This window comes from Oncorhynchus keta, chromosome 24, assembly GCF_023373465.1.
Source record: "Oncorhynchus keta strain PuntledgeMale-10-30-2019 chromosome 24, Oket_V2, whole genome shotgun sequence".
Classification (NCBI taxonomy): Eukaryota; Metazoa; Chordata; class Actinopteri; order Salmoniformes; family Salmonidae; genus Oncorhynchus; species Oncorhynchus keta.
Window position 1 is genome coordinate 37,555,390 of NC_068444.1, and position 14,056 is coordinate 37,569,445.

Sequence of the window (14,056 nt, forward strand, 5' to 3'; positions counted from 1 at the left end):
GTCACTGACCTGGACACATGCAACTGGAGCCCGATAAAGAGCTTTCATAGCATCTCCTCTAGATTAAGACAGGCATTCGGATACTGGTTAGGAGAGTATGACTCTGTCTGTATTTCCTCCTCCAACATAAATCTAACATAAAAGTGCTGTTATCACCTGAAAATAAAAGTACATCTCTTTCCCATTTCCCCAAAACAATATCAGTTTGACAGTGAAACTCGCCATTTTCCAGTGCAATTTTGATGTGAAATGTATCTCCCTCCAAAACCGTTGTGGGTTGTTGGTCTGTAGCTGTAAATAAATGTAATTCTACATTTAAAAGTAGAAAAATACTCATGTGGGATTTAAACCCTTGCCACAATCTGCGACAACTGTGAGCTATATGAGCAGTCAGTCAAATGCATGTGATCCATACTGAACAAAAATAGAAAAGCAACATGCAAAGTGTTGGTCCCATAGGTCATGAGCTGAAATAAAAGATCCCAGAAATGTTCCAGAAACTCTTTCTGATTGGCTGTGCCTGGCTCCCCAGTGGGTGGGCCTATGCCCTCCCAGGCCCACCCATGGCTGCGTCCCTGCCCAGTCGTGAAATCCATACATTAGGGCCTAATGAATTTTTTCCCAATTGACTGATTTCCTTATATGAACTGTTACTCAGTAAAATCATTGAAATTGTCACATGTTGCATTTATATTTTTGTTGGGTATCGTTGTTTATCAGAACGTGCCTTTGGACTTCTGTTAAGGATGCTTTCATGAATAAGTGTTGGATCATGTTGCTGATATTAATTGGCCGATACGGAATTTGAACCGGATATAATCACGGCCAGCTGTGCAGATTATCACAGGGCAAAGTCTGCCAGGTTATCTGATGGGAACAGCTAATGTAACGTTTGATCACCTGTACGTCGACGATTGTAATTCGCTGAGGCAGATTGAGAGACTGAGCAAGTGTTTAAACTTAGACTTTTCTAATGTTCGCAAATATGGCCTGTAATGGGATATTTTAATGATATGTCTTTAACCTTGTGAAACTGTCCTATTATAATCTCCTGTTCTTGGGAGTATCAACCTGCATTGCAATCCAGCATGCACCTTCATCCTTGTATAGATAAAGTTCTGCCCAAGAACAGGAAACTATAAAGATATGCGCTTATCACCAAATACTGTCTACAATGCGCTGTGTAACTCTTATTCTCAGAGCTCAGAAATAAAGAATATCCACCACAGGCCACAAAGAAACTGTGTGGGAAATACATTTTTCATGTGGTTCTAAAATCAGCTTCAGGGAGCCTAATCTGTTCAAAACAATAAAAAAATATATATATATATTTAAGGTTTAAGACAAGACAATATGCAGATAGACAAAAGAAACATATGTTCTATATCAAAACAATCCACACAACATTTTCCATCTAAAGAAATATTTCAGAAAATTGTTTATTCTTGTCAAAAAGTCACTGATTTCCTTTTGAAACAAAATACTGGTAAACAAATCTTCAGGATCTTACAGTTAGATCACTGATGTTTCACTTTAAAAACAACTCTGCATGAACAAAAAAAATGTGGAATGTAAAAATAATATCTTAAAGACAAAAGCAAGACAGACTGGACAGATGTACTCCCTTTTTAATCACCTGTTCAAGTGAAACAGTAGTCGAGGTGGGCCAGCAGTTCTCTGTGCTGACTGGTGGCGTATGGAGCTCTGCACTTTGGACACTCCAGGAAACTCTCATCCAGGAGGTTTTTGGAGGTTGAGGTGGGATCCTCAATGGACAGCCTCTCAAACTCAGGCTTGTAAGAACTTGGCTCAGAGAAACGAGACTCGCTCTGCTGTTTCTACAATAAATACAAAACAATAAATTGGTTTACAGTTGCTTATCTGAAGATAGCAAATGTATTCATGATGACTCATTTGAAAAGCAGAAATGTCAAAAGAATTGATGCGTAAAGCAACATTTCACAACACTTACTTGATTGCTAGATTCTAGTCTTGCGATTTGGTCCCGAGCCTTGCGAAGCTCTTTCAGGACCTTGTGCAGCTGATGCTGTAAACTCTGTCGATCAAGCTTCTCGTTCTCAAAGTCTTTGGCAGATAGCTGGATCTTGGGGGAATAGACAAGAGCAAATCAAGAGAGCACTGCAGATTAGAGGTCGACCGATTATGATTTTTCAATGCCGATACAGATTATTGGAGGACCAAAAAAAGCCTATACCAATTAAATCGGCCGATTGTTTATTTATTTGTAATAATGACAATTACAACAATACTGAATGAACACTTATTTTAACTCAATAAAATCAATATAGCCTCAAATAAATAATGAAACATGTTCAATTTGGTTTAAATAATGAAAAAACAAAGTGTTGGACAAGAAAGTAAAAGTGAAATATGTGCCATGTAAAAAAGCTAACGTTTAAGTTCCTTGCTCAGAACATGAGAACATATGAAAGCTGGTGGTTCCTTTTACACGAGTCTTCAATATTCCCAGGTAAGAAGTTTTAGGTTGTAGTTATTATAGGGCTACCTCTCTCTAACCCTATACCATATTTGTATTTCATTAACCTTTGACTATTGGATGTTCTTATAGGTACTTTAGTATTGCCAGTGTAACAGTATAACTTCCGTCCCTCTCCTCACTCCTACCTGGGCTCGAACCAGGTACACAACGACAACAGCCACCCTTGAAGCAGCATTACCCATGCAGAGCAAGTCAACCACTCCAAGTCTCAGAGCGAGTGACGTTTTAAACGCTATTAGCACGCACCGCGCTAACCATTTCACATCGGTTACACCAGCCGAATCTCTGGATTAGATAGGCTTGAAGTCATAAACAGCACGGCACTGGCAAAACACACAAAAGTGCTGTTTGAATGAATGCTTACGAGCCTGCTGGTGCCTACGACAGCTCAGTCAGACTACTCTATCAAATCATAGACTTAATTATAACATAATAACACAGAAATTTGAGCCTTAGGTCATTAATATGGTCGAATCCGGAAACTATCATCTCGAAAACAAGACGTTTATTCTTTCAGTGAAATACGGAACCGTTACGTATTTTATCTAACGGATGGCATCCATAAGTCTAAATATTCCTGTTACATTGTACAACCATCAATGTTATTTCATAATTATGTAAAATTCTGTCAAATTAGGCAGCCCAAACGGTTGCATATACACTGACTATGCTGCAATGAACGCAAGAGAAGTGACAATTTCACCTGGTTAATATTGCCTGCTAACCTGGATTTCTTTTATCTAAATATGCAGGTTTAAAAATATATACTTGTGTATTGATTTTAAGAAAGGCATTGATGTTTATGGTTAGGTACACATTGGAGCAACGACAGTCATTTTACACAAATACGCACTGCATCGATTATATGCAACGCAGGACACGCAAGATAAACTAGTAATATCAACCATGTGTAGTTAACTTGTGAATATGATTGATTGATTGTTTTTTATAAGATAAGTTCAATGCTAGCTAGCAACTTACCTTGGCTTACTGCATTCGCGTAACAGGCAGTCTCCTCGTGGAGTGCAATGTAATCAGGTGGTTAAAGCGTTGGACTAGTTAACTGTAAGGTTGCAAGATTGAATCCCCCGAGCTGACAAGGTCAAAATCTGTCGGTCTGCCCATGAACGAGGCAGTTAACCCACCGTTCCTAGGCCGTCATTGACAATAAGAATGTGTTCTTAACTGACTTGCCTAGTTAAAGATTAAATATAGCTGTAAAAAATACATTTTTATTTTTTTTTATTTTTTATTTTTTTAAATCGGCCAAATCGATGTCCAAAAATTACCGATTTCCGATTGTTATGAAAACTTGAAATCAGCCCCAATTAAAATCGGCCATTCCGATTAATCTGTCGACCTCTACTGCAGATCTTGGATGTTCCATTGCATAAGAGATGTTATATAACTGATTATTTCACAATCTAGAGTGAGGAATGGTTTACGTTGCCATACATACATGTTGCTCCAGTATAGCAACTCTCCTCCGCTCCTCGTTTTGGTTTAACAGAGTTTTCTGGAGTAGATTCACCTGAAGAGAAAAGTATTTATCTTAAAAATAAAATAAGGACATTGGAACAGTGGGAAAGTGTACAGGGGGGCGAAGGTCACAGATGGGAAAGTGGCAGAGAGAAAGGGATCAAACTCCCTTCTCCAGAGGGTATACTATATATATCTGTTGAAGTCGGAAGTTTACATACACTTCGGTTGGAGTCATTCAAACTCGTTTTTCAACCAATCCACACATTTCTCGTTATCAAACTATAGTTTTGGCAAATCGGGTTAGGAAATCTACTTTGTGCATGACAAGTCATTTTTCCAACAATTGTTTACAGACAGATTATTTCACTGTATCACAAATCCAGTGGGTCAGAAGTTTACATACACCAAGTTGACTATGCCTTTAAACAGCTTGGAAAATTCCAGAAAATTATGTCATGGCTTTAGAAGCTTCTGATAGGCTAATTGACATAATTTGAGTCAATTGGAGGTGTACCTGTGGATGTATTTCAAGGCCCACCTTCAAACTCAGTGCCTCTGTTTGACATCATGGGAAAATCCAAAGAAATCAGCCAAGACCTAATTGTATTTATTTATTGTAGACCTCCACAAGTCTGGTTCATCCTTGGGAGAAATTTCCAAATGCCTGAAGGTACCACGTTCATCTGTACAAAAAAATAGTACGCAAGTATAAACACCATGGGACCACACAGCCGCTCAGGAAGGAGACGCATTCTGTCTCCTAGAGATGAACGTACTTTGGTGCGAAAAGTACAAATCAATCCCAGAACAACAGCAAAGGACCTCGTGAAGATGCTTGAGGAAACAGGTACAAAAGTATCCACAGTAAAACGAGTTCTATTACGACATAACCTGAAAGGCCACTCAGAAAGGAAGAAACCACTGCTCCAAAACTGCCATAACAAAATCCAGACTAAGGTTTGCAACATGGGGACAAAGATCGTATTTTTCGAGAAATGTTCTCTGGTCTGATGAAACAAAAATAGAACTGTTTGGCCACAATGACCATCATTATGTTTGGAGGAAAAAGCGGGAGGCTTGCAAGCCGAAGAACACCATCCCAACCGTGAAGCACGGGGGGGGGGCAGCATCATGTTGTGGGGGTGCTTTGCTGCAGGAGGGACTGGTGCACTTCACAAAATAGATGGCATTATGAGGTGAAAAAATATGTGGATATATTGAAGCAACATCTCGACATCAGGCAGGAAGTTAAAGCTTGGTCGCAAATGGGTCTTCCAAATGGACAATGGCCCCCAAGGATACTTCCAACGTTGTGGCAAAATGGCTTAAGGACAGCAAAGTCAAGGTTTTGGAGTGGCCATCACAAAGCCCTGACCTCAATCCTATAGAAAATTTGTGGGCAGAAGTGAAAAAGTGTGTGAGAGCAAGGAGGCCTACAAACCTGACTCAGTTACACCAGCTCTGTCAGGAGGAATGGGCCAAAATTCACCCAATTTATTGTGGGAAGCTTGTGAATGGCTACCCGAAACATTTGACCCAAGTTAAACAATTTAAAGGCAATGCATCCGAATACTAATTGAGTGCCTGTTAACTTCTGACCCACTTGGAATATGATGAAAGCTGAAACAAAATCTCTCAACTATTATTCTGACATTTCACATTCTTAAAATAAAAAGTGGTGATCCTAACTGACCTAAGACAGGGATTTTTTTGTGAAAAACTGAGTTTAAATGTATTTGGCTAAGGTGTATGTAAACTTCCAACTTAAACTGTGTGTGTTATATATATATATATATATATACACACACACACACACACTGCTCAAAAAAATAAAGGGAACACTTAAACAACACAATGTAACTCCAAGTCAATCACACTTTTGTGAAATCAAACTGTCCACTTCGGAAGCAACACCGATTGACAATAAATTTCACATGCTGTTGTGCAAATGGAATAGACAACAGGTGGAAATTATAGGCATTTAGCAAGACACCCCCAATAAAGGAGTGGTTCTGCAGGTGGTGACCACAGACCACTTCAAAGTTCCTATGCTTCTGGGACATCATGTCTCGCTCTATCCACCAACGCCACGTTGCACCACAGACTGTCCAGGACTTGGCGGATGCTTTAGTCCAGGTCTGGGAGGAGATCCCTCAGGAGACCATCCGCCACCTCATCAGGAGCATGCCCAGGCGTTGTAGGGAGGTCATACAGGCACGTGGAGGCCACACACACTACTCAGCCTCATTTTGACTTGTTTTAAGGACAAGGATCAAAGTTGGATCAGCCTGTAGTGTGGTTTTCCACTTTAATTTGGAGTGAGACTCCAAATCCAGACCTCCATGGGTTGATAAATTTGATTTCCATTGAAAATGTGGGTGATTTTGTTGTCAGCACATTCAACTATGTAAAGAATAAAGTATTTAATAAGAATATTGAATTAATTCAGATCTAGGATGTGTTATTTTAGTGTTCCCTTTATTTTTTTGAGCAGTGAATATATTTATATATATATAGAGAGATATATCTATATATACACAAAATGTGGACACCCCTTCAAATTAGTGGATTTGGCTATTTCAGCCACACTAGTTGCTGACAGGTGTATAAAATCGAGCACACAGCCATGCAATTGCCATAGACAAACATTGGCAGTAGAATGGCCTTACGGAAGAGCTCAGAGACTTTCAATGTGGCACCGTCTTAGGATGCCACCTTTCTAACAAGTCAGTTCGTAAAATGTCTGCACTGCTAGAGCTGCACCGGTCAACTGTTAAGTGCTGTTATTGTGAAGTGGAAATGTCTAGGAGCAAAAACGGCTCAGCCGCAAAGTGGTAGGCCACACAAGCTCACAGAACGGGGCCGCTGTGTGCTGAAACATGTAAAAATCATCCATCCTCGGTTGCAACACTCACTACCGAGTTCCAAACTGCTTCTGGAACCAACGTCAGCACAAGAACAGTTTGTCGGGAGCTTCACGAAATAGGTTTCCATGGCCGAGCAGCCGCACACAATGCTAAGATCACCATGCGCAATGCCAACTTCCGGGTGGTGTGGTGTAAAGTTCGCCGCCATTTGACTTTGGGGAAGTGTTAACGTGTTCTCTTGATGGATGAATCAAGCTTTACCATCTGGTAGTCCGACGGACAAATCTGTGAATGGCGGATGCCAGGAGATCACTACCTGCCCCAACTGTAAAGTTTGGTGGATGAGGAATAATGGTCTGGGGCTGTTTTTAATGGTTCGGGCTAGGCCCCCTAGTTCAAGTGAAGGGAAATCTTAATGTTACACCATACAATCACATTCTAGACGATTCGGTGATTCCAACTTTGTGGCAACAGTTTGGGGAAGGCCCTTTCCTGTTTAAACATGACAATGCCCCCGTGCACAAAGCAAGGTTCATACAAAAACTGTTGAGATCGGTGTGGAAGAGCTTGACTGGCATGCACAGAGCCCTGACCTCAACCCCATCAAACAACTTTGGGATGAATTTGAACACTGACTGCGAGTCACCTAATTGCCAAACATCAGTCCCCGCAGCAATTTTTAACATCTAGTGGAAAGCCTTCCCAGAAGAGTGGAGGCTATTATAGCAGCAAAGGGGGGAACAACTCCACATTAATGGCCATGGTTTTGGAATGAGATGTTTGACGTGCAGGCATCCACATACTTTTGGTCATGTAGTGTATGTGGTCTGGCACAGAAAACTGTCATTAAATCCCCAACCATATTGAACTGCTAAATTAAACTCCAACCTCTACCCAGAAACTTTTCCACAGGCCGTGGTTGCAAAAGAGAATGCTTTATAATCAACTCACCTGGTCAAACAACGTTGCATAATAAACACACCAAGACCAGATCTCCCTGGCGTATAACTATACCTGCAGCAGCAGCTCAGCAGACCTCTTCCTCTCCTCCTCCAGCCTGGAGTCCATGCTGTCCAGCTCGGACCGCATTCTGTCGGCGCGGTCAGCCGAGCACTTCCTCTCCTCGCCGACTGTGTGTCTGCTGCTGAGGCGCTCGGACCGGAGCTGCTCCCGGACCTCGACCAACTCCATGCACCGCTCCTCGTACCGCCTCTGGAGCTCGCCCAGCTCCCCCTGGGCCCGCGCCACTGCCTCCTTCTGGGCCTCCACGTCCTGCTTGGCCTGCAGCAGCAGCTTGTCGTAGTGCTCCTGCAGCTGGGACGAAGACGTCTCTGGTGCTGGGGGAAAAGGAAGCAGGGTTAGAGTCTTACATGCTCCTATGCCAGGGGTCTTCAACTCTTACCCTACGAGGTCCGGAGCATGCTGGTTTTCTGTTCCGCCTGAAATGTAACATTTCACCCACCTGGTGTCCCAGGTCTAAATCAGTCTGTGATTAGAGGGGAACGATGAAAAAAAGCAGTGGAACTGGTTTTGGGGTCCAGAGATGAGGTTGAGGGCTCTATGCAACACTTATAAAACGGCCACTAGGGAATACTATTTTCAAGTAGACTGTGCTTTACCAAAGCAATAGCTAATTAGTAATGGTTAATTAATAGCTAGTTGACAACAGATAATTCATTACATTTCTAGTCTAAACATAGGTTAATAAGCATTAGCCCCTAGAGTAGGGTTATTCAACTCTTACCCTACAAGGTCCGGAGCATGCTGGTTCTGTTCTACCTGATAATTAATTGCACCCAACTGGTGTCCCAGGTCTAAAATCAGTCCCTGATTAGAGAGGGAACAACTAAGAAAAAAACCCCAGTGGAACTGTCTTTGAAGTCCAGAGTTGAGTTTGAGGGCCCTAAAGGATAATTATTTTAACCACATGGGAAAAAATGTATAGTGTTGAATCAGCCTTTATAATGCATTTTCGGATCTGCCGATTTAAAAGTGGATTTACTCTTGACAGCAAACGCGTGCCAAATCCCACACTGCGTGGAAGGCTCACAGGCCCCCTTTTTTTTACCGTCCAAACTGCCTTTGTGTTGTTGGAGTGCTTTGTTGGCTTGATTTAGTTGCTGCTCCATCTCAAGGGTCCTGGCCAGGACTCCCTTGACATAGGCCTCTCGCTGCTGATCATAAACCAGCCACTGTTGATTCTTCTCCAAAGCCTTTTTGTAAACCGAGGAAAAACACATACTTGGGGGGGTTAGGGTTAGATTATACCATTTTCCTTAGCACTCAAAGAAAGACAATTTCATTTTTAATCTTGACAGGTTGTTCAACTCACATCTCTCAAGTGATCCTCAACTACTGCAACCTCACCGGTGAGTCCCTGGCCATTCTATCAAATCGTAAAGAAAACACAGGTATTAGCCTATATCAAAACGATGACATAGGTGTAAACAACCTCTTTCTACATGAAGACGTGGTCTGCTGTGTGTGTGTCTGTGGGATACTATTCTTGGTTGTTAAGAGACCCTTATAATCAAAACATAAAAAAGGGAAGAAAGCTTAACCGAAAGCATCTTCTAGCGACAGCATGTACTGCATACAATAATCTAATGCCTTGGGTGTCCTTTAACCAGCCAGTGACCTGAATATACACTTACCTCTGTATGTATTTGGACAGTGAAGTATTTTTAAAATATATATCTGGCGCTATACTCCAGCATTTTGGATTTGAGATGTTTAAATGTTTCATATGAGGCGACACAGTACAGGACATCACCTTTAATTAGAGGGTATTTCACACACATGCGTTTCACCTTTTAAAAATTAAAACACTTTATGCATCTGGTCCCCCCCCATTTGAAATCATAGGTATTTGGACAAATTCACTCACAGTAGTGTCAAAATTAATTCCATCGTGGGCATAGTGTCCAGTGGTGTAAGTATCTGTAGTAGTATCTGTACTTTACAATTTATATTTTCACTACATTCCTAAAGAAAATAATGTATAGATTTTCCCTGACACCCAAAATTACTTGTTACATTTTGAATGCTTAGCGGGACAGAAAAATGACCCAATTCACGCACTTATCAAGAGAACATCCCTGGGAAATTCATTAAACACAAAAGCTTCATTTGGAAATGATGAAGTCATGTTTTATTGTGCCCGTGGCTATCTGTAAATAATACAAATAAAAACATTGTGCTGTCTGGTTTGAATAATAAGCCATTTTAAATTATTTATACTTTTACTTTTGATACTTAAGTATATTTAAAATCAAATACTTTTACTCAAGTAGTATTTTACTGGGTGACTTTCACTTGAGTCATTTTCTAGTAAAGCATCTTTACTTTTACTCAAGTATGACAAAATTGGGTACTTTTCCCACCACTGCTAGTGTCTGCAGGTTTTTCCTTTCAATTAAGACAGACAACCAGGTGAGGGGAGTTCCTCACTAATTAGTGGCCTTATTTAATCAATCAAGGACAAGAGAGGAGTGAAAATCCGCAGACACTTGGCCCTCTGTGGAATAAGTTTGACACATGACATACAGGGTTTTTTCTGGATCAAAATGGGGCTTAGGGGGCAGTCGTTCTCCCCTGGCTCAGGCCCTTAACTACACTTCGAGAGGAGAAGTCATAGGTTCATAAGCTCGTGAACTCCTTCCAGATGGTAATCCCATCCTGTAATACCGAGACTGAGTGATCATATGGGGGGGGGTGATTATGTACAGTATGGTAATGCAGTCGGTGAGGAGGGCCTGTCAGGAGGCGGATTTCCTTGATTATGACCTCATGGATATTCGAAAGTTGGAGACAGAGATATAAAACGACCTCTCTCTCGATGAATAAGACTCCTGGCTTTCCTCATATCACAGAGCCACCTGACCTGAGAGTAAACAAGTATTATGTCGGACGACATGACATTCAGAAAGAAACTGCTGCCATCTAGAGTGATAAAAGAGAATTTCACCTTGAGATTTGAAATGCCCCCATGACCACAACATTCATACAGGAAACTAACATCTTAATATAGAGGGGTGTGAACTAGAGTGTCTTCTTGTTACACATACACTACATGATCAAAAGTGTGTGGACACCTGCACGTCGAACATCTCATTCCAAAACCATGGGGATTAATATGGAGTTGGTCTCCTCTTCGCTGCTATAACAGCCTCCACTCTTCTGGGAAGGCTTTCCACAGATATTGGAACATTGCTGCGGAGACTTGCTTCCATTCAGCCACAAGAGCATTAGTAAGGTCGGGCACTAATGTTGGGTGATTAGGCCCGGGTTGCAGTCGGCATTCCAATTCATCCCAAAGGTGTTCGATGGGGTTGAGGTCAGGGCTCTGTGCAGGTAAGTCAAGATCTTCCACACCGATCTTGACAAACCATTTCTTTACAGTTGACACTATGCATTTGGGCAAGTAGCGTTTTCTTGGCATCCACCAAATCCATATTCATTCATCGGAATACAAGATGGTTAAGTGAGATTCATCACTCCAGAGAACGCGTATCAACTGCTCCAGAGTCCAATGATGGCAAGCTTTACACCACTCCAGCAGACACTTGGCATTGCGCATGGTGATCTAAGGCTTGTGTGCGGCTACTCGGCCATGGAAATCCACGGCAAATCCACTCATTTGAAGGGATGCCCACATACTTTTGTATATATAGTGTACATTCTCTCCATAACTCAGCCTTGGCAAACAAAACGGATCAAAATTTCCCTTCACCCACCTGTAAATCAGGACCCTGTTTCTCCAGTGCCTGACACCTTGCCGACACTCCCACCAATTTGTTCTTCAGATTCCCTGTCTCCTCCGAGAGGGACTGGAACAGTTTCTCTCTGTACTCGGCCTCTCTCCTCCCCTGGTCCAGCTGAGCCTGGAGCGAGGCCACCACCTCTCCCCCATTGGAATGCAGATGTTGTCTCAGAGTCTCCAGCTCCTTGTCCTTAGCCAGCAGCTGCTGAGTGTTCCTCTCCCTCAATGTCTCCAGAGACAGAATCCTCTGCAATCAAATGTAACATTTTAATGACTTGAATGAAATGTGGTAGTGCACAAAAATGCTTAAATGAGCATATCACAACTCCATCAAGACACAATTTCAAAAGCAACGGTTTTCAAAATGACACACCCATGATGCGCAAAATGCTAAACCCGGACTTTCACAAAATCATATGGTCAAGTATATGAATATATTGAGTGAAAAGGTTGTTTTGGTTTAATATATTTGTAGCCTACATGCATAAACTGTATCACTATATGAATCCTATTAAATTTGGACTCTATAACTTTATAATAATCATTGGGCTGGCAATACTGCTTAGCCCAAACGTCTGCACAAACTACTATACTTTAGCTACCTCCAGCAATTTGCTTTTGTCGGAGTCTGGTGGCCTCGTTGTTCGTTTTGATAGTTCATCCATCTTCTGCTTCAGATGAGCATTCTCCTTCCTGAGTCTGTCCATTTCTGCTTCTGCCTGTTTTGAGCCACTGGATTTAAAGCCTAACTTGTTGACAATGGTCTCCTTGGTGCCTTTTGATGCCATGTCTGGAGTGTTACCTAGAAAAACGATTTTGAAGTTTAAATTATAATACTAATGTTAACAATTAAATCACTCACATTTCATTCAATGGCACATTTCCAATAAAGTTTAAATATATCTAGTTAGGTAGGCAATAGAACAGGCAATACTAAAGTTGCTTTAATTAGGCCTAAATGAAATTAATTTTGCACTTGTAGTGAGGCCTAGTTATTAAAATTAGCATGCCAGACAAAACAGACACTCAAGCACAAACCAACAGAAGAACATGCCTAACCGAAAAAAAGGTTTCATAGGTACTATAACTTCACAACTGAATGTTACAACTAGTTATCTGGCTAACAAAACTACAGAACATAATCTTACCAAAAATATACAGATAATTTGCTAGAATTTGTCGGTTATATATTTTTCTTGAGTTTGTGACTAATGCTAGCTAGTGACGTTATGTTATGTGCCTGTCAAAATAATCTGGTCTGGCTAACCACACAGCTAACTAGCTAAGCGTTTGATCGTTCAACCCAAACTGGTATCTAGTGTTAAGAAAACATGTATGTATCTTTAAACATTTATAAAATATAACTCACAATATTGACCACTGTTTCCAAAATAACATTGTAGGACGCTTGACTTCTGAGAATGAAATGACCACTTTCTAGCTTCCTAGTTGAAAAATTTGAATTACAGCGCGTCAGGGCGTCATATCCGGGAGTCAGATCATGACGCTGGCAGTCCTTTAAAAAAAAAATCAACAAAATCAAATTCAACGGAATTTGCTAACAAATATTGTATCAGTAACACAGTAAAGGAAGTTTCATTTAAAATGTTACAATACATTTATCCTGCGAAACATGTTTTGGAAAGATTCAAGCTGAATATTGACTATAAATGTGATTTTTGTGGAATGGAGGAGACCATTTTGCATTTGTTTTTTTGCCTGTATTTATAGTATAATCTTTGGGATTGACATACAGAATTGTATTACAAAAAAATAGGACCGGTTGTACAATTTATTGGTTTTGATATAATGATTTATTTCAGACATTCTGACATTGATAAAGATATAATATATTTAATTAAACTGCTAATAATATTAGGTACATTTCATATTCACAAATGCAAATGGTCTAATTCAAAACCTAACTTTTTCCACTTTATAAATGAATTTAAACAATATGGCACTACTTTAACTCAAATGAAAAACAAAAAGGCAATTAAAACTTGTATTATTAATGAATATGATTTGTTTGTTTAGGATTCCTGGCAATGTAAATAGTTTGTATGTATGCTTGTTTGCATGTAACTATTCCTATTTTGTTTGTTGACATGTTAATAAAAAAAAACACTAGATAGAGACAGAGTACTTTTATTGACCGGTCCAATAACAATAGAGCACCAATTAACTTGTCATGGGACAGAAATTAACGGACAAATATGAATGGAAAAATACGATTTGTTCAGTCTAGATGTATTTTTGTCCTATATATCCTGTTTTAATAGCGCCATGCTAAGTACTAGCACTTTTTTTTACAGTATTTTCCTACTTATTTCACTGAGTCAATATTTTCCTCTGTCAACACTTTACACAGGATGGCAGCACACTGCCCTTCCCCCCAAATCCCCACCCACCCAAAGATCGGTA

General features: G+C 40.5%; 1 protein-coding gene across 3 annotated transcripts; it reads right to left on the reverse strand.

Annotated features, from left to right (window-relative positions):
* Positions 1-1,420: 1,420 nt before the first annotated feature.
* LOC118357503 (centrosomal protein of 55 kDa-like) lies at positions 1,421-13,146 on the reverse strand. Of its 3 annotated transcripts, none has more exons than XM_035734653.1 (9): positions 13,002-13,146; positions 12,235-12,434; positions 11,607-11,879; positions 9,203-9,256; positions 8,939-9,083; positions 7,885-8,201; positions 3,981-4,052; positions 1,973-2,104; positions 1,421-1,838 (listed from the first exon to the last, which is right to left on the reverse strand). In XM_035734653.1, exons 2-9 carry the CDS (start codon positions 12,418-12,420, stop codon positions 1,641-1,643), a joined length of 1,377 nt encoding a protein of 458 aa, XP_035590546.1. In that variant the 5' UTR covers positions 12,421-12,434; positions 13,002-13,146; the 3' UTR covers positions 1,421-1,640. The 3 variants fall into 3 exon arrangements, with proteins under 3 accessions (XP_035590546.1, XP_035590545.1, XP_052334236.1); XM_035734652.1 differs by having other exon boundaries at positions 7,885-8,207; XM_052478276.1 differs by lacking the exon at positions 3,981-4,052 and having other exon boundaries at positions 7,885-8,207.
* Positions 13,147-14,056: the final 910 nt, after the last annotated feature.

Coding starts and splice junctions, on each gene's coding strand:
- LOC118357503 (XM_035734652.1), bottom strand. CDS start 12,420: ATGGCATCAAAAGGCACCAAGGAGACCATTGTCAACAAGTTAGGCTTT. Junction 9,257..11,606: donor AACAGGGTCCTGATTTACAG/GTGGGTGAAGGG, acceptor ACGATTTGATAG/AATGGCCAGGGACTCACCGG. Junction 9,084..9,202: donor TTGAGGATCACTTGAGAGAT/GTGAGTTGAACA, acceptor GTTTACAAAAAG/GCTTTGGAGAAGAATCAACA.